The sequence below is a fragment of the Zootoca vivipara genome, chromosome 2, assembly GCF_965207765.1.
Source record: "Zootoca vivipara chromosome 2, rZooViv2.hap1.1, whole genome shotgun sequence".
Lineage (NCBI taxonomy): Eukaryota > Metazoa > Chordata > Lepidosauria > Squamata > Lacertidae > Zootoca > Zootoca vivipara.
In genome coordinates, this window is record NC_142584.1 from 39,865,742 (window position 1) to 39,886,014 (window position 20,273).

At 44.3% G+C, this 20,273-nt stretch overlaps 1 protein-coding gene across 2 annotated transcripts; it reads right to left on the reverse strand.

The window, feature by feature from the left end:
- Positions 1–613: 613 nt before the first annotated feature.
- LOC118079966 (C-type lectin domain family 4 member G) lies at positions 614–18,488 on the reverse strand. 2 transcript variants are annotated; one of them, XM_035104807.3, is made up of 9 exons: positions 17,803–18,488; positions 14,004–14,126; positions 12,330–12,392; positions 10,586–10,639; positions 9,852–9,914; positions 8,412–8,501; positions 6,859–7,013; positions 4,226–4,332; positions 614–3,657 (listed from the first exon to the last, which is right to left on the reverse strand). In XM_035104807.3, exons 1-9 carry the CDS (start codon positions 17,891–17,893, stop codon positions 3,519–3,521), a joined length of 885 nt encoding a protein of 294 aa, XP_034960698.3. In that variant the 5' UTR covers positions 17,894–18,488; the 3' UTR covers positions 614–3,518. The 2 variants fall into 2 exon arrangements, with proteins under 2 accessions (XP_034960698.3, XP_088517816.1); XM_088661690.1 differs by lacking the exon at positions 17,803–18,488 and adding an exon at positions 17,346–17,475.
- Between the last annotated feature and the right edge of the window lie 1,785 nt (positions 18,489–20,273).

The following is a 20,273-nucleotide window of genomic DNA, read 5'->3' on the forward strand; positions in this document are numbered from 1 at the left end:
ACAAACATACACAAAAGGGAAAGTGGTCAGGAGTTCCAGTTTGCCTCTCAGATGAGAGTAAAGCCAGGTGAAGCAGAAATGGGGGCAATCATAAGATGTGGGCATATTGTGGAGCAGCACAAATAGTACAAATAAAATCTTGTAGATTTTAAAAACCACAATTTAGGAGAACAGTCAGAGCCGATTGCCCAAACTATATCCAAACAGAACTGCCCTTTGCTGAGCATGGCTTTGTCACTTCCTATGTCATCTGCCAACAGCTGTCAACTTGACCCTCCACGCTGCAATTTCGGTTCAGCAAAACACTCATTGGACACCATTGAAATTAAAGCCCAAGAAGGGCTTCAAATGTGCATTTGAATTGAGGATATACAGGCACACACACCCTCCCGATTTGCATGAGGGTTGTGTCCCTGGGCCCCGTACAAACCCTAGGCCTGCCCCATTCCCCCCTCTTCCAGGTCTAAAATGACCTGCCATGCATCAATTGAAAGCATAAAATGGCTGCTGCCTGTCCCACCTGTGCAACACTATCCATGACAGTTCTTCATTTTGATTTTTTATTTGAATTTATAGCAACCTCTGCCCTAGAGATTCAAAGCATGAAAACACATCAGTCACTTTTATTTTATTTTCTACAGGACCATTTGTACAAATAGTTGAGCGATGTTAGACCTCTTTGTGGCCCAACCACAAAAACCAAATGCCAGCTGAAAAAGAAGCAACTTAGTTTCCTCTAAGAAAGTCTCAGATTTGAGTTTGGTGAAGCATCAAAGGAGATTTCATAACTGTCGAAGAACACTTGCGCACTTGAGTCCTATCATGCTCCTGAACCTTGCTTTCCCACAATCCACAGCAAATGAAAGAATAGAGTGCTATATTATCCATGGCAAAGATCCTCAACTACTATTATACATAAGTTAAAACCCATTTTGCAAAGGCTAGTGGCAACATCAACTGGAAGATTATTGATTACAAATCCATTGCGTTTTATTATTTCCTAGCAATCTTGGTGGGAGAATTACAAATAGCCTTCTATTTGCTCCTATTGGCTCTCCTATTTACTGTAATGTCAGTTTCTGTTCCCATGGAATGAGGAGCTTTAAATACTAAGTTTTGCACACTTAGAGATGGATGGATGGATGGATGGATGGATGGATGGATGGATGGATGTGGAGCTATGGCCCTTCTTGCACTGCTTGTCACCCCCACGAATCCCACAACCTCACCTCCCTTTATGCCTTGCTGAGAAGGAAAACTGCAGCTTGTTTGTTTTTTGTTTTTAACATGTAGGCATCCTTCTCTTCATGGCAACAGCAGCCATGGAGAAATTTTAAAACACTGGCTTTCTTCTCTTGGTGGCAGCCATGGGTTAAAGTCAGAAAGACAAATTTATTGTAGTACTATTTCACTATTTTAAAAAGAAAAGCAAACAAACAAAAAACAAAAGAAGAGAAAGATCCAATAATGAAAGGGGTCTTTTCTCTTGCAGGAACAGAAACTGACATGAAGAGAGAGATTACTCAAGGGACAGTTAACAAGCTATTCATCGTTAACCTAGTAGTTGGTATCAACAGAAGGCAATAAAAAGGAACTAGTGTGCAAATGGAAAGTGTTTAGTTAAAGACGCAGAAGCCTTGTACGTACCGGTAATACCTTAAAGAACTTTTCATGTCCACACCTTGTATTTTCTTGTAAAAAAATGAAATTAAAATTAAGGGCTAGTGTGGCAACAACCCAGAAGATTAAGTTTTTTAAAAAAGCAAAAGGATCTGAAATCTTAGAAGAGCATCATAAGAGCCTCATGAGGGAATTCAGATATTAAAACCTAGGAAAATAGAGGAAAAGATCCGCTAGCAAAGAAAAACAGTGGAACCTCGGTTTATGAACGCAATCCGTTCCACGGAGGCATTCGTAAACGGAGGCATTCGCTCCCCGAAGGCATGCTTTTGTGCGTGCACGAAGTGCCGATAGAGTGCTTCTGCGCACACACACGCTGCATAGATCGCTTCTGCGCATGCTCAAGCTGCACAGGAGCGATCTGTGCATCCGATGCCACAGAACCCGGATGTAAACACTTCCGGGTCCGCGGCATTCGTAAACGGAGGCGTTCATAAACAGAGGTAGTTGTAAACCGAGGTTCCACTGTAATAAAAATGTAGGGATCAAATAGACCTCTCTGGAGGCATGGGCATAGCCAGGATTTTTGTTAAGGGGTTAGGACTTTTGTTAGTGTGGAGAAAAACCAATGTGATTGGTCAGTTAGTCCTCTCCACAGACGCTGAAGAATGTTGCCCTCTTCATGGCATCATTGGTGACTTCTTTCGCTTGCAGGAGGAAGTTGAAACGGGCGGCGTACCCTTCCCAGTCTCCTGATGCTGGTTTGAATGGCAAGAAGCTGCTGTCGGTTGCCATTCTGGGTTCCTTGGGTCCTGGAGCTGAAGCCTGGATGCACGGTGCAATGCAGCGGTGCGGCAGGTGGCGGTGCTGCGGTGCAGTGCGTGGTGGCGGTCAGCTCAGCAGGATCCCACCTTCGTCGCCAGTGGAATATACTCGGAGCCACCTTCGTCGCCAGTGGAATATACTCGGAGTGAATTTCATGCTCTTTCTTCAGCTCATAGTCATCAAGGAGAAGAAGAGAAGAATGGCTCTTTTCCCAAAACCATCTGCTTATATACATTATTTACACAATGGGCTTTGCCTGATTGGCTACTTCAGGGCTACACCTGTGGGCCAATCAGGTTGTGGATTGACTTCTGCCTGCAGCCTGATTGGCTGCTCCTACAGGCCAATCAGGTTGCAGATTCACTTCTGCCAGCCGCCTGATTGGCTGCTCCTGCAGGCCAATCAGGTTGCGGATTCACTTCCACCTGGAGTTGGATTGGGTAGCTCCTGCGGACCAATCAGACTGCTGTATTCTGGATCCTATTGTTCTAGGATTCAGCTCAGTACATAACATTAAGTATTTCTATTGTTTTACTTGATACAGAGGGGGCAGCTGTCCCCCACCCCCTAGGCTGCGCTCATGCCTGGAAATGCCACTCTGAAGAAGGCCCTGTCTCAGATATCATCCTCTCATTTTCATTGGGGGGGGGAGAGAAGAACTTATTAAATTATTGGGCTTTTCAATGAATGATTAATTAGGTTTTGAATTTGTGGATGTGAGAACTAGGTTAATCTAGCATGTTAATATAGAAGGAAGAGGAACTAGGACGGAAGACAAGAACTCTGGCTTTTATCCCCAGCTATTCTCCCGGCTTTTATTCCCAGGGTAGACAGGGAGTTCTAGTGGGTTATGGACAAGAGCTAAAAATTGTATGGAGAGTCCTAGCTTTCTGCTGACTTACTGATGTAATACTGGCTGGAATTCTTCACCTCAGTTTTAATGAACTGGTACTGGCGATTGCTACGCCCACCCATTAGCCAGAAGTGACTGTTGGAAGGTCTGTGAGAATGAAGAGCAGAGCGAGGGAGTCATGATTGGCTCATGTCGAGTTCTCTTCCTGCTGGCCACACAGCTAGCAGCTCCATGTCTTTTCACAGATCCAGCCTTCTTTGTCGTTGCCACATGGAATATCATTCCACCAGCCTCTAGGTGTCATCTCGACACAGTCCTCCCCGTGGCCTTGATTGTTCGGCTCCCCTACACCCCACTTGCTGCATATGGAAATATAACGAATAAAGAAACAGCAGACTCAATCAGTTCTGGTGAGATAGATTCTTAGACCTTAGCGAACCCTCCCTGATCCCCAGCAGTGAATGACCAAGCCCCCTGGGATTAAAGAAGAGAATAAATGTGTCATCTTGTGTTTGGAGACTTTAGCCTCTTACTGGTCCCAGTTAGTCTTTGATTAGTTTTTAATGAAAACCAGTGTAGCCTCGCTAGCTGAGTTTCTGACCCTGACTCCCAGCTGGGAGACCCACACAGGGAATAGATTTTTTCAATGGGGTGTCAATGTGTCCACCTTCCAAAAGCAACCTGCCAGCAAGCTCCTTCACACACAGACACAGACGTAGCTAGGACTCAGCTATACAGCTGCAAATAAAATGTTTTAAGTGCAGTATACAATGTGACACTAGATGGCTATGGTGAGCCTCATGGAAAATTCAATGTACAGTATTCCTAAAAACACTTAAAAAAAAGATTTTCAGAACAGTTTTTCTATGTGTGTAGATTCCACTCAGGTTGGGTTCAAAAATGGAATAAAGTTGATGCTAGACTTACGTATAAGTTGCCGTACTTCCATCCGCCCAGACAAATTTGTTTTCTGTTTCAATGTCATGGAGACCAATCCAGTAGGATTTTTGTTTTAGATTTAATCCGAGAAATCTCTGAAACACAAACCACATTTAATTCTCGGAGTTGAAATATACAATATGGAATATACATCCTACCACAACTAGCTAGTAACATAGTGTTCTTTCAAAATGTATGGCTGAGATGCAACATCAGGCTCACACTGCCAGAAACATGACTGACTACACGCCTCTGTATCAAACACAAACTTTATAGGTACAAAGGCCCATGCTCAATGCCTCATTAAAAAAGCTTAAAGATATTGTGTAACTAACAGTGGTGGGAACTATCTTTCCTTGAAATTTTAGAGAATCACTGCCAGTCAGTTCAACACATATATATTTTAAGAAACACCAAAAGAGGGCAACTCCTCCCACAAAACAACAACAACAACAAGCCCAGTGATGTTCAAGCACAGAATCACAGTAAGCTGGGTGCCAGCTGGGAAAGAAAAATTCAAAGTTCGTGAGCGGGATAGTAAGTTGGCCTGCCTGAGCCTTTAAAGGCTTACATCCCAGCAGAAGGCATGGCTGGATGGCTGTCTGAAGAGCAGCACCCCTGAGAAGAGGCAAGGATATACCGCAACATCTTGTTGTAAGTCCTACTTGTGTGTATGTAAAAGCCAGTTCTGAGTGTTCCATCCTACTCTTTACTTACATTTATTCAATGACATCTGTGATATAGCTGAGATTGGCAAAATCTATCCCTCACCCTAAGCACAGGGCTCACCAGAAGCAAGTGGGTAGGTTTACCCTCCCTCAGTATCCCTGAGTTGCCATTTTCGTGCATGGGGGAAATGAAAGCACAGCATTTGGAGATTGCTATGGTAGCTATGGTATAAGAAAAAACCCACCCTCTTCCCCAAACACTGGCCAGCAGATAGACTTCTTGCAGAGGGTGCAGTATGCTTTTGTGTGCAGAGATGCCCTACAGCTCCAGGGGGCCTTAAATATATGGCTCACATCTCTTGACATCCTCCCTAGTTGCCATAATGAAGGACCATTTGCTCATATGCAATAAAAGGTAAAACTCAAGGAAGCCCTAAGGAAGAATAGTGTTGACATCACAAACAGTATCCAAGAGGTCCCCTGGCACTTAATTTATCACATTCCACACAGCAATCGCAACACTCTCGGTGGGAAATACCACAACCTCTCAGGAACAAAATGTACTTTGCTCAAGATGTCCCTGCCACAAAAGGATGGAAGATGTGTGGCTTCAGTGCTTGATTAATGGGAAACAGCTGTTCATGTACTGATGTGGAGCAACTGGACTTTACTGTCCTGAAGTGTCTGCATATTGTATGGGAACATGTATGTTTACTTGCATATAGTGTGGGGATGTATGTCTAGCTTGTATGCCTTGTTGCTTGTATGCCTTGTTGCAACTTATTTGGAGAGTCTAAGGTTAACATAAAGTCCTAGAAAATGCCGCTGACATGGCATATGCACAGGCAGAAAATTAAAAGGTCTATGTTAACAAGTTATTTAAATCAGCATAATAACAGGTGTTTTGAAGCCTGAGGTGGAGGCTTCAGTGAACAAAGATGAGTAGGGATTCTACTGAGAGCCTGGCACATTTTATGGTTTGGGTAAACCTGGGAAAGAGGATTGAGTTTACTCAATTGTGAATTGTTTTTCTTCCAAAGGGAATATTTTGGGTTTCTGTATTGTTTTCTTATGATACCTTTCCCTTATAACGCCTTACTTTTCTTTCATCTTGGTCAACATCTGCACCACATCTGCATACATTTAAAGCAGTAAGTTGTTAGAAGCCCCCTGTTCCCCTCGCAGAATTGCATTACCCAGCATTCCCTGGGTAGAAGGATTTATTGTTATACAACTCTGGGAACTGAAGTCCTCTTGAGGCGAATAGGAGGTCTCCTAACAACTCGCAGCACCCTTGGGAAACTATAGCTCCCATGATTCTTTGCAGGCAGCCATGATTGTTTAAAGTTGTATGCTACTGCTTTATATGTACAGTATAGTGTGGATGTGGCAGAAGTAAGTACTTTGTTCTTAAATATTGTGGTCTCAACTTAATATAAACACCCTGACACCTAAATGCCTTAACCTCCTTCTAGATAAAGAGGCTTCAAGCAGGGGTTCCCAAACTAAGACCCATGGGCCGGATGCGGCCCAATCACCTTCTAAATCCGGCCCACGGACGGTCCAGGAATCAGCATGTTTTTACATGAGTAGAATGTGTCCTTTTATTTAAAATGCATCTCTGGGTTATTTGTGGGGCATAGGAATTCGTTCATATTTTTTTTCAAAATATAGTCCGGCCCCCCACAAGGTCTGAGGGACAGTGGACTGGCCCCCTGCTAAAAAAAAGTTTGCTGACCCCTGCTTCAGAGAGAGACCCCAGGGAATTTTGGGAGGCTATTTGGTCAGGGGCAGCCTTGCAAACAGATACTCAAGTACCTCAAACATGGGAAGGATGGGTGCAAGCAAAAGAGTACACACTGTTGTGGCCTGCTCTCCTCTTCCTCAGATGCCAAGGGACCCAGAGGGTGGCTAGGATGGGGCTGTCACAATTTCACAAAAACCTTGAATTACCTGCTCGTCGGCATCATTGATAATAACCAAACTGGCACCTTCGTCCTCACACGACTTCTTGGCATGAGACCAAGGTGCTGCAACCTTTACTTGAAAACTGTAGCATGATCCTTTGTTGAACAACCAGCCCATTGGACAAACTTTGCAGGTTGAAGCTATAATGTAATAGCAGAGACATTAAAACAACCAGATCACGAACAGAACACCCTTCTACAGATATTTATGTTCATTATTAGTGGTGCTGCCAAAAATTATAATCACTCAGTCCATACTACACCCTTCCTAACTCTGATCCATCAACATTGCAGAACTGTTTGTAATTAAAATTGAGATTTATTATCAGTCCTTTTCTCTTTTCTGCACCTGTGCAGCTTATGTGGTTAAAACATGCTCAGATGATGCTTCCTTCAGTTACTTAAACAAACAAAAAATTAAGTTGTCTGCATATGCTCAGAATATTTTTATTTTAACTCTGTAATGCTTTGACAAAGGAACCTATCCATTTAAGTTTGGATACAAAACTATGGAATAACCAATCACCTTGAAAGAATCTGACATGTTAATTCAGGCATCCCCAAACTTCGGCCCTCTAGATGTTTTGAACTACAATTCCCATCTTCCCCGAACACTGGTCCTGTTAGCTAGGGATCATGGGAGTTGTAGGCCAAAACATCTGGAGGGCCGCAGTTTGGGGATGCCTGTGTTAATTTGTATCCACCACATTAATTTGTATTACGACCAATCAGAGGATGGGTCATGCCCAATTTTGAATCACAACAGAGTCAGTTTGTCCCTCACTAATTATCATCACATCATATGGGTTCCAAGGCCAATACGATCTTTCTGTCCCTGGTCTTCCACAGCATAGGAGTGAGCACTGTATCTGAAGGAATAAGACATTGGAAGACCTCCCAGTCCTTCCACCAGCTCCCGGGGATCTATTATCTCCCTAAGCCACCAGTTTTTCCTTTGTGGCCATCTTGCACATTCCCTTCCGTTGCGCTGCTTTTCTCTGTCTCAGTGCCCTCCTTGCTGTTCTTGCTTTCTTTCTCGGTCTCTATGCCCACTTTCTTACCTCCAGCTGAGTACACATCATACATTCAAAGCACATAATGTCCCTCAAATAATCCTGAGAACTGTAGCTTACACTACACAGAGCTACTATTCCCAGCACCCTTATCATATGACAGTTCCCAGAATTCTTTGGGAGATTTCAGGTGGTTTACATGTGTGGTTCACAGCCTCTCCCTCTTTCCTCCTGCTGCCTGTAGTTATGTTCACGTTTTTGCCTTGATTCTTCCCCTCTTTCCCTTCTGTCAGTGTTTCTTTCTGGCTCCACCCTGCTTTAGACTCCCTTCTGGCTGTGTTTCAGTTTTTCTCACATCTCTCCTCACTTGCCCACCGTGGGACCACCTGTTGCACTGCCTTTACTAGACTGCAGATTGGGCATCTCCGCATCTTCTGAAGCATTGCTCTGTCCAGCCCACAGCAGTCTGCCCAGCTTGCCTCCCTGACTTACATTAGCCCGGGGCAGAGGAAGTCTAGTGTCTTACCATTAATCTTCAGTAGTGCATCCTCTATCTTATCAATTTCGGCCAAGGAACGCATGCTGTCTCTAGATAGTTCACGCAGCTTTTCATTCCCTAGGGGGGGGGGGAGATTAGAAAGGGGAGTTAAATGAGAAGTGAATTTGGTCTGATGCAAACAGCCTGCAATGCAGGTGTGAATCTGAAGCAAACTTTTAACAAACCTACCTAAAAACTCCCCAGTTTAATTGGTGGATTCATCAACTAAGGTTTTGTTCTTTCACTATGATCATAAGCCTGCGCATGTGTTTGGATAGTAGAGGGCTCCATACCAAGATAATATTTTCACCTCAAAAACTTTCATGCTGAGGAAAATGCTAGGGCTTAATTGTCCATGAAAATTCAGACGTATGGCAATCCATGTTGGAAGTGTAGATTTTACCCAATTTCCTTAAAAATAGCTCAAAACACTAAAAAAAAAAAGCTCGACAACTTTTTTGTGCGTATTCTCACTTTTTTAAATATGGCAACCCTAATCTGGTCCAATGCAAACATTTAATCAGTTGATTTATTAGTAAAAGGCAGACAAACTGATAAATGAAAATCAGTTGAGAGGCTTTTCCTATTCTCTCAGGCATGTGGATATAATCTTCTTCTTTTTTTTGCTTTTTTGTCTGTAAGATGTATAAATGGGCCGAAAATGCCTAAGACATCAATGTCTTTCCCAGAAGTCCAGCCCCTTACATTTGACAAAAGCATTAATCCACAAAGGGGTTCTGGGTGAAAGCATGTTCCTGAAACCCTTGCTAAGCCAAATAAGGGGAGTCAGGAGAGCTTTGAGAAAGGAAATGTTGCAGAAACAGTAATTCAGAAAGAATGATAATTGAGAAGTATGGCAAGTAGAGCTCAGGTTGCTAACTTGACATGGGGAACACACCATAAATTTAAGTAGGAGACATTAAAACTCTGTAATAACTCCTGCTTTTGAGATTCCCTAAAGGTAGGGATGTCAGAGAATTCTGATGATAAAAGAAATAAGAGCAGAAATTGCCAATATTTACTTATTCATCCCATGTCCAGAATGGAAATCAATCCAGCAAATACAACTGGCACTCTTGTTGTTTCTTTCAGTCTGCAGACAATATGTAAATGATTACACCCACCCTCCTACATTTGCATTGTGTTTACTTTACACTAAAAATAATAGTGTGGAATAATGCAATAGTAATGTTACTTACATAATTTACATGATTACAGTACTTAAATTATGAAAAGTACATAATGTCACCTAGTGGACATCGAGACAAGTAATATAGCTTTTGGCAGAAAATGAACTGCAGTGCAACAGAAGCAGTGCTGTGTGCGAGGAATACAGCATGGAATCGAAAATGTTGCCGCCTTATATCCCTGCCTGAAGACAGTTCCACCCATTTCCTTCTTTTCCCAGCAGAAACAAAGAATACTTACCATTCTTCTGTGACTCCTCATATTTAGTATCCAGTGCCTTCAGGGCCTTACTTAGCTCAGATTCTAAAAGAAAGCCACAGATAACAGCTACTTTCCAGTCTCTGCATTTGGCAAAAGGGTACTGTTAAGTTGTCTACACTTCCCTGAGAAAGAAGTCCTATGGTAGTACCATAGAATTGAGTTCAATTACATAAGAAAAGATTGGGAAATTACTTTATCTTTGTAAGCAGAACTGATATTACAAATATATGAAAAAAGCCTAGTGAAGCAAATCAACTGCTGCAGCAGACAGCACAACCATTGACCCTTCTTCAGGTCACCCAAAGCAACAGCATCAATGCCTCTCCCTGTCCCAAACTCAACAATGTCAGCAACCCTCTCCAACATACATCCCTGCAGAACCCTGATTTCAGATCCCACCATACAGGTAAATTTCCCAGGCAGCAAAACTATCTAACTTAAGAAACACATATTAAGGTAGCATTAGCTTCTGCTGAGAAAATATTTTTATGCATTATGTTAGGGATTTAAACCACGCCCTTCAGGAAATTTCACCAATCATCACTAACTATCAAGCAATCAGTCTAATGAAGGATGGTCACCTGACATCCGTAACAGTACTTAGTGAGGATTGGAGGAAGGAAAGTCAGTAGCAACTAGGGATTGTCGAGAAGAGAGGGAGAAAATAGAAACACCAGCAGGGGTGACAGGATCATAGCCAAGTCAATGCATACCAGATGAAGTGTGACTAGAATGAATCTTCTCTAGCTGTTTCTCCATGTTGGAGCCTAGAAAAGACAGAATTCAGTTAGTCAGGAGGCACTCATTCAGAGTCTACCTGTGTTGAGCAAAATGGCCATGCTTCTGAGTTGAACAGTTCTTCTGAGCTACCAGGAGGTACACAGGAAGAACATGCAGTTTTTGTGAAGAGGTGAGAAGTGGCTCATCTGTTTTGATTTGTCAAAAGGATCAGAGAGTTATAGAGATCTGCTTCCCTAGTAATACATTCTTAGGAGATCCAGACTACCTCAGTTCAAGGTGGGCAGAGTAGCACAGAAGGCCTAACTTGCCTCCTCTGTGCATTATGAGTTCCTAGTACAGTACCTTGCATGACCATGGTACACTGCTCTTATGCTAATGCACTCTTTTCTCAATGAAGTCAGCTAGCAAAGACCATAGGTATGAAGCACTCTACAGGCTCTGGATGGAGTGCAGGGACTGGAAGTACTAAAACTTCTCCCGTTCCGGCTGATTCACACACGTGCATGTGAATCACTCAGTGACTGGTTGCAGATGAACATACTAACTACCTCCATTGACAGAGGCATTGTGTTTGAAGTGAAGGGCAGTTGCATTAAAACTCCACCTCTGATGTTTCCTAGAGTATTTGTTTCACACAAGCAGGTTGCCACTTGACGTTGCAGTTTGGGTGTGATGAGCCTGCATGGATGAATGTGCCCACTGAGATGTCCGGAAGGGCTCAGCTTAGGAAAAGTTTTGTTGCTCCACTTAGAAATGTCTTTTTAAGACAGCACACACACACACACCCCACACACAAATGAACATTAATATAGTCCTCCCCTCACAGAAAGCGTCATAACTTTTTATTATGGATAACATCTTTACTGCTATCTCTCCCTACCCCCATACAATTTTGTATTGGGAATTTGTCAAGTTATACTTTATTATTGACAGGCTGAATTAATTAAAGAATGAAGTGGGGCATGGGGGTGTTCTGAAAAACCATAACTGCAGAAAGTAAAACCTTAGGCTTCAAATACAGAGGAACTGAAGTAATAATTGTGGGTTGTATCCAATGTGAATTCTATTCAAAGTAGACCCTCTGAAATTAATGGGCATGACTCACTTATATCCTCTGGTCTCCATGGGTCTGAATAGGACTGAATGCTGTGCAACCCTGAATGTTAGAACTCCCTTACCTGTTTCCTCTCCTTCAGCCATTCCATCCTGAACATGTTTTATCCGGATGGATAGAGAGCCCACGGTACGTACAAGTTATTATAAAGGTAAAGGGACCCCTGACCATTAGGTCCAGTCATGACCGACTCTGGGGTTGCGGCACTCATCTCAAGTTATTGGCCGAGGGAGCTGGCGTACAGCTTCCAGGTCATGTGGCCAGCATGACAAAGCCGCTTCTGGAGAACCAGAGCAGCACATGGAAATGCCGTTTACCTTCCCGCTGTAGTGGTACCTATTTATCTACTTGCACTTGACGTGCTTTCGAACTGCTAGGTTGGCAGGAACTGGGACCGAACAACAGGAGCTCACCCCGTCGCAGGAATTCGAACCGCCGACCTTCTGATCGACAAGCCCTAGGCTCTGTGGTTTAACCCACAGCGCCACCTGCGTCCCTACAAGTTATTATAGGTCCCCCTTTAAAAGCTGACTCCTAGATATAGGAGTAGGAATAAGACAGAAGCAATTAGCCATTTGAAAAAAGCAAAACTGAATGGTTACCGTTAGTTATCAGCATGGACTGATTGGCACGCAGCTGTTCTAGTTGTGTGGACATCTCCAAATCTGAAACAATACGAAGGTCTGGTCACTGTCATTGAACCTAAGGAGTTTATAGAAAGAGCAGTCTTTATCTTCACTTAGGCACAGCCAGCATTACCATTTGGCAACGGTAGGTGGGGACTTTTCTTTTTCTTTTAAACTAGTGCTAGTAAACAGACATTTATTGTACCGTAGAGTGGAGTATACTGAGCACATTTCAACTGATTGTCTTCTTCAGGAAGAGAGCCAATGTGGTGTAGTGGTTAAGAGCGGTGGACTCGTAATCTGGTGAACCGGGTTCACGTCTCCGCTCCTCCACATGCAGCTGCTGGGTGACCTTGGGCTAGTCACACTTCTCTGAAGTCTCTCAACCCCACTCACCTCACAGAGTGTTTGTTGTTGGGAAGGAAGGGGAAGGAGATTGTTAGCCGCTTTGAGACTCCTTAGGGTAGTGATAAAGAGGGATATCAAATCCAAACTCTTCTTCTTCTGGAACAAGCCAGTTATCTTGCGAGATTTTACAAGAAGCTGCCACCACACAACCCTGGTGGCAGCAGGTGTGGGCAGGGCACCTTCATGGCGCCACCCTGCAAGTTTCCGCTGCCTGAGGTGGTTGCTTCAGTCTGCCTTATGGGTGGGCCAGCCCTGACGATACGAATATTGGGCGTATTTGATAGCATAATAAACTTCTAGCACCAGTTTAAAGTTATCTCTGTTTCTGGTATGTGTTTTTTTCATGGTGCTGGGGAGAGGTCAGCGGGCTCGGTGGGGAGGCTCAGGCAACTGGAAAATCCTCATCCTTGTTATAAACAGATGCAAAAGAGAGAGTTCCTTCACCACACCTCAGTTACATTAGGAGGTTATCAGGTTCATCAATGAAGCAACACTTTGCCTTACAAGAGCCCTGCTTCCTGGACCTCTGAAGACCAATAACTCCTATGCATGCTTCAAGATGTTTTGGGCATATCAGTGCATAAGCAGCTTTCCCTTACATCAAACTGATCAACAGTTTTCAGTCAAGGATTTAAAAAGTAAGCATTTTTTTAAATAAAAAATTGCAATGTTTCTACAATGACACCTTTTAACAAACATTACTGAAACACTATAATTTAGGGGTTTGGTTTCCATGATTTGGGAATATTTTGAAAGCAAAATTCAAGGGAGAGTCTGGTTCTAAATAGTAACCCAAACATATTTTGACAATCAGGAGACAATCAGGAGATAAATACAATGATTTTAAAAGAGGGCAAGGGCTTTCTAACAGTGGTCTGCAGACCAACTGAGGTCCATATGCTTAATTCAGGTGGTCTGTGGCATGTGTGTGAAGAACACTTACAATATGAATTCTCTGGAATTCAATCTGTAATACAGTAAAATACAATTAAAAATCATACAGCATCTACTACTGTGTATTACAATGGCCAGAAAAGGCAAGACAATCATCTAGTGGTCCACCAAGAACCCCAACAATCTTGAAGTGTCCTGCGAGCAGGGGGAGAGTTTGGGAACCACTGTTGCAAACTCTAGTTTATCCCTCTACTACTCTCTCTCCTCTCCCTGCCTCCCTGCCCCCCGGCCCGGCATGTCTTTCAGACTTCACATAAATAAAGCAGCCATGGACTGCAGAATTCATACTTTTTGAAATCAAAACAGCAGAGATTATGGTCCACAGCAGAAATGAGGCAGCAGTCACAATGAAAAGGACGGATATGGATGTTTCGTTTGAACCACACCTGCAATGCTGCAGCAGGAAACCACCTGTGGACAGCAAAAACACATCATGTGAATTATTTGCGGTGGTAGGAAGTGAAAACTAACAAGGGTGGAGCTAGGCAGGGTTGGCCCTGAGAATTTGCTGCCTGAGGCAAGAGACAAAATGGCACCACCACCTGACTGAGAAAGCAGTGATAAAATATGCAGGCAAGGACAAAAGGTATTGGAAACACAATGTGATAGCAAATGCTCCTAAATAGTCACACAGTCACAGGCTGTTTATGTGAATCCAGAGTTTACTGCATTTTGGGTGGCCCAACACACTGAATGATGAATGAGAGTCCCTTATATTTTCCTGGAAGTCCTGTGAGAAATTCAATGGTGTCCCTGTCCATCCCTCACAAGTCCTAATACTTTCCTTGGGGACACTTCATGCATCTTTTCACACAGCAAATTCTCTCCAGGAGTAACTTCTCTGGTAAAGTACTTCACTTCTGGAAGGCGGGCATTCTGATATTTCTAAAAAGGCACTGCTCATTCTGACAGATTTAGCTATGCTTTGTTCCATTTCACACTGATTATCTCTTTCAAACTTCTGAGGTGGGGAAACATTGGCAACGGCCGCAAATCTTTGAGCAATACGTTTACAGCCTACAGTGCTGCTGGTCAAATATGAAACAAGAGCAACAGAAATGTACCATTGTTACATTTCACTGTCAGATTACAGCTCTTTCATTTGTACTTCTGCAGCTCTTCAGCCTAGCTCCTTCTAACTTCCTTGTAAACAGTATTTCTGAGCCACAGAAGATGCAGGTGCACACAAGGCCTAATTCTACATGTCTAACTGGGGGGCGGGGGCATGAGTTCTTGGTTTTTGAATAGCACAAGTTAGTACTAAACCAGTTATACATTTAACTGAGTCACAAGGAGCCATCTGGGTTCAAGCACAAGATGATGCTGGGAATATAAGGTCAAGGGAAGCCACCTCACGCTGGGGTCAGGCACTTTGGGATACTGTAGACTACTCAAAGAACCTACATTATTGGGCAGCATATAAATATCTTAAATGAATAGACTGTCAGGCTGTGTGCACATTATACCTCTAATGAAGCTGTGTACAGACTATACCTTCAAAGCATATCTGTAGCGCATTCTTTCCCTCAAAGAATTCTGGGTACTGTAGTTTACCCCCAAACAGAGTTACAATTCCCAGCAACCCTTAAGAAATGGCAGTGCCCAGAATTCTTTGAGGGAAAGAATGCTCTTTAAATATACACTACGTACACGGTCAAAGTCGCTCTCCCCAGGGGGGGAAAATCTGGAGATCTTCAGTTTGAACATGAGGTGAGTAGAAAGGGGCAAGGGCAGGATATACGGTAGATGTCAGATAGATCATTCTCAGCACCTTCGTCAAACTACAATTCCCACATTCAGCACCAGGGCCGGCTCTAGGTAAACCCCCGGTGGCGCGGTGAGCCAGGGCGCCGGACTGGTAGGCAGGGCGCCGCGCGGAAACCATGCTGCACCCTGTGAGGGCGGGGGCGCCGGAGCGATCTCTGCCCCTCAGCGCCAGGGCAGCCAACCTGCTCGAGACTGCCCTGTTCAGCACCCTCCTAAATCTTGTTGATTCCAATCAAAGAGCTTCCTTCTGCCTGTCCTCTGGCCCTTTCCCCCAAGCTGTTGAAATCAGGAAGCAGCTGTTTCCCCCCACAACTTGAAACTTTCTCTCTAGGAGCAAAACCGCAAAGGGAAGGGAAAAGCAGGAAGCCAGCTGCGCACCCAGCGACTGGCTCATGCAATAGCCAGGCCTCGGCCTCTGTGAGCCATTGCGCAAGGAAGTGCCATCCGGCCACAATCACAAGATATTGCTGTGGGCAGAGGAAAACAGGAAGCAGCCTTGAGGTCTAGCCCAGCATCATCTAGCACCCAGGAGCATTTCTGGGTCCTGGCAGAGGTCGTTTTCTCCATCACCTGCAAACAGATCCTTTGCTAGAAATGGTCCACTGAGCCATGGTGCCTCCCTCATATTACCATCCTCTAGATGCTCAGCCAGCCTCTGGTACACCCTTTGATGGTCATAGATAGCTCAGTCCTATACTTGTATCCCCAGAAGTAAGTCCCAGTATGCTCAATTGGGACTAGGACGTGGGTATAGGATTGGAGTCTTAACATGACTAAAACAGGTTCCATCATGCCAAACCTCCCTCCTGCGGAAGCTACCTCACACTATAGAGCAGTGGTGGCGAATCTTTTAGTGATCGAGTGCCCAAACTGCAACCCAAAACTCACACAAACTGCCAACACGGCAATTTAATATGGGATAATAATGATTGTCAGCATGCGCACATACAAATAAATATAAATAAATAAACGAACCTAACCAGATGGGCAGGGTATTATTATTATTATTATTATTATTATTATTATTATTATTATTATTATTTGCCGTTTGATTAGAGTTTGCTTAAGAACCCCATGAATGCTAACCTCGAGTTCCATGATGAAGGAAAGGCAGGCTATTCGTGTACGCAGGGGCAGCCATTACGGTGCCCTTCAGATGTTGGTGGACTCCCAACCCCACCAGCATGGCCAGTAAGCAGAGATTATAGGTTTTATAATTCAGTAGCATCTGCAGAGTACCATGTTGGCTATGCCTATATTAAAGGATAATATCAGCTGAAAGAAGGTACATGTCAGATCACATAGGTCACCTAGAGAAGGTAAAGCACAGGTCCAGGAGGTTTTGCCTTTGCAACCCGTTATTCAGCTCTAAATCAGGATAAACATCATTCCACAAATAACCCACTTGACTTTGCTCTGATCCAGAGGTAAACAGTGGGTTCCCTCCTGGGGAAAGTGGTGGGTCAACCAGATGAGCCCTAAGTCAACCTTAAGTCATAGAGATGGAATCATTGCTCGCTCAACCATTTTAGCCAAACCTGTTGGATTTGAAACTGGTCTGTAATTCCCAAAATCACCAGGTTGTAATTCCCAAAATCACCAGGTTGAGAGGAGGCTTCTTCAGTAAAGGTGTAACTACTGCCCCTCTCAGAACAGATTTCCTGCAATGTCCTTCTTGCAGAGAAGCACTGACCACAACCAAGATAAAATCTGAATAATTTGACCTGCAAGAGAATACTATAATTCTAAATTTGTGGAGCTGCTTGGCTAGAGGTACTGGCTGGCTTTATTTCGTGTGTGCATCCACCTTCTGCTTATTATCTTCATAAAAGCTGACAACATAAATAACTATCTGCCTCTTACCTGCTTGGCTTGTCTGTTTTAAATTGCGGCATGGGGGAGGGGAGCTGGTTGGCGGGCGCGCAACTCCCCCCAATGCCACTGCAGGTGGCATGCGCTCTAGGGAGCGTTTCCCGCTCACAGCAGCATTGGTGTGTGTGCACAACTCTCCCAAACACTGCTGCAGGCGGCAGGCACTGCAGGGAGCACTTCCCACCCACAGCGACGTGAGGGGGGGGGGGAATGGCTGCCCACTTTGCCAACCCCCAGCAACGGCCCTGCTAGGGCGATGGCGTACGTGCCCACAGAGAGGGCTCTGAGTGCCCTCTCTGGCACGCATGCCATAGCTTCGCCACCACTGCTATAGAGGCTGGCAGTCACTTCCTCTCTATCTCCAACAAATCAATCCCTTTCCCCCAAAAGTCAGGTTTTTAATCAGAGTGGTGATGATTCCTGAGCCCATTCTGCAGCTGGTAATCACCTGCTCTTCTTGATGAGAAGCTTTCCATTTTCTCGTTGATTTCCAGGTTCTCGGGTTCTTCGCACCTCCTGTAGATTCCACCTTGAGCCATCGCCCGTTGGTCTCTGTCTCAATCTCTGCTGTCGGCTACTTTAATACCATCTAAGATTTTGTGGACTTTTCTCAGGAAAGGAAATGCATGCATGCAACCACGCTTCCTCTTTTCACTTCTTATGGCTGTCACTTCTGCATTGAAATTCTTGGAAATCTTCATGTAAGGATCTGCACTGTAAGACACTGATTCACAGGGCATCCTCAGAAATGATGGTTAAGCTCATTCATTGTAAGTGATGCCAACCCAATATTGTCCTGAACAACTCCAGCAGCTTAAGAGGCCTGTCCATAAAGATCCTCCTCCAGCCATTGGCATTCTGTAGGGATGGTGATCCTATAGTTGGGGCCTTGCATGCTGATTCAGACACATACAAACCACAGGCAGACAACGACTGCAGGCATCTCCATTCTGATTATTGCTAGTCTGAAACACTCCAGCAGTATCTACAACAGGAGAGGGGAATCTTTGGCTCCCTGACCTTGCTTGTCTTTAACTCCCATCATTCCCAGCCAACATGACCAATGGTCAGGGTTGATGGGAGTTACAACTCCCATAAAAACCTGAAGGCCATAAGGAAGTCATCTGGTGTCATGGTCTTCTTGCCTTTGGGGATGCGGGTGAGGACTCTGAAGCAGAAGGGGAAGGGACCTCAAGGCCAGCCCCGGAAATACATTGTCAGGAGCTGGAGTCATGGGTCCAGCAATAAAACAAAGAAACCAAAATAGCCTAGTGATCACAGAAACTCTTCCCAGTAGGTCTTGCCCCAATGAAGCAGTTGTGAGGACTGAGGGACCTCCCCTTCCCACCGCTCTCTAAGGCTCCTCTCCCGAGTCCTTCCCCATCAGCCTAAGGCTCTGTTGTATTGTCTCTTGTTGCTCCTCTCTCTCTATTTCTCTGTGTGGCCTGGGAGACCAGGGGGGGGGGGAGAGTTGGTCACAGCAGGAGGGAGAGTTTCCCTAGCTTCTCCAGCAGCCTGCCCCCACTCTGCCTCTTGATCCTGCTCTGCTTCTGCCTCTACTTCTGGGCTGCTGCTACAGCCTCTTCTTGCTCACCAACCCTACTCGGCCCCAGCTCCTGCCCACCCAGCAAGTGCAAATAGATAAATAGGGACCACTCTGGCGGGAAGGTAAACGGCGTTTCCGTGCGCTGCTCTGGTTCGCCAGAAGCAGCTTTGTCATGCTGGCCACATGACCCGGAAGCTGTCTGCGGACAAACGCCGGCTCCCTCAGCCTATAGAGCGAGATGAGCGCCGCAATCCCAGAGTCGGACACGACTGGACCTGATGGTCAGGGGCCCCTTTACCTTTTATCCCTACTACCTCTTCAGTTTCTGACACCTTCTTTTCCCAGTCTGCCTCCTCTTCTTCCTCTGACCTCTCATCACCATCCCACCACCAATCTCCTAGCTCTGAGCTTCCTTCCCATGGGGGTTCCTTTGGGACCCCCCCCCCCAGCTGGTGGCATCTCCCACCGTTCCTCTGCATCCAGACATGCAATCTTGGATTCAATCTGACCTTAAACATCATCACACCAAGTCTTTTTGATCCATTTTTCTCTTAATAGCCCATCACTCAGGCTATCATCTCACATAGGAAACTAGCCTGGTTTAAGTAGCTTTGAACCATGCTAATTCCAGGGATTACGTGTCTAGCACACAATTTAGCACCCCAAGCCTTAATTAAATGCTAACACATGTTAGGTCCAGAGATTATAGTGGTCTAGCACCCACAAACTCATAACACTATTTTATCTAATTTTGTATTAATTCCTACAAATTCAATTTTCTATATAACTTTTATATCATGCATAATTCTGTTTCATAACATTTAATTCTATTAAGATGTGTATATTAATAAATCAGTCAATTACCTTCAGTTACCTAATAATAATAATAATAATAAATCACAGACTACTGACTATAAGGTTTACTCCCTGTGCCACTGAATTGCTACTGAGAGAAACCGAACCTTGATTGGAATCCAATGAATTATTATTATTATTATTATTATTATTATTATTATTATTATTATTATTTATATACCGCCCTATACCAGGAGGTCTCAGGGGCAGTTCACAGAACAAAATCAAAATATAAAACCACAAAATATATAATAAAAATAAAGATAACAACCCAATAACCCCCCATCACATTTTCAAAGGGCATCCAGGGTGTTCAAACTTTTTTCAAAGAGGGCCAGATTTGACGAAGTGAAGGGCCGTGGGGGCCGACCAAAGGGCCAACCAAAGTTCTTGACCTTTTTTAGGACTGAAGTTGTTGAGCTTTTTTATGATTTTACCCTGAAGTTGTTGAGCTTTTTTTTAGGATTTTACCCTAGAAAATAAACTGCTACAGGGGCCATATTAAACCGACTGGCAGG

Bases quoted from the DNA above. Each gene is read 5' to 3' on its own strand.
- LOC118079966 (XM_035104807.3), bottom strand. From the start codon at position 17,893: ATGGCTCAAGGTGGAATCTACAGGAGGTGCGAAGAACCCGAGAACCTG. The intron at 7,014-8,411 runs GTAAGACACTAG...ATTACATTATAG, and splicing joins TGCACTACTGAAGATTAATG to CTTCAACCTGCAAAGTTTGT. The intron at 4,333-6,858 runs GTAATTCAAGGT...TTTGTGTTTCAG, and splicing joins TCAATGATGCCGACGAGCAG to AGATTTCTCGGATTAAATCT.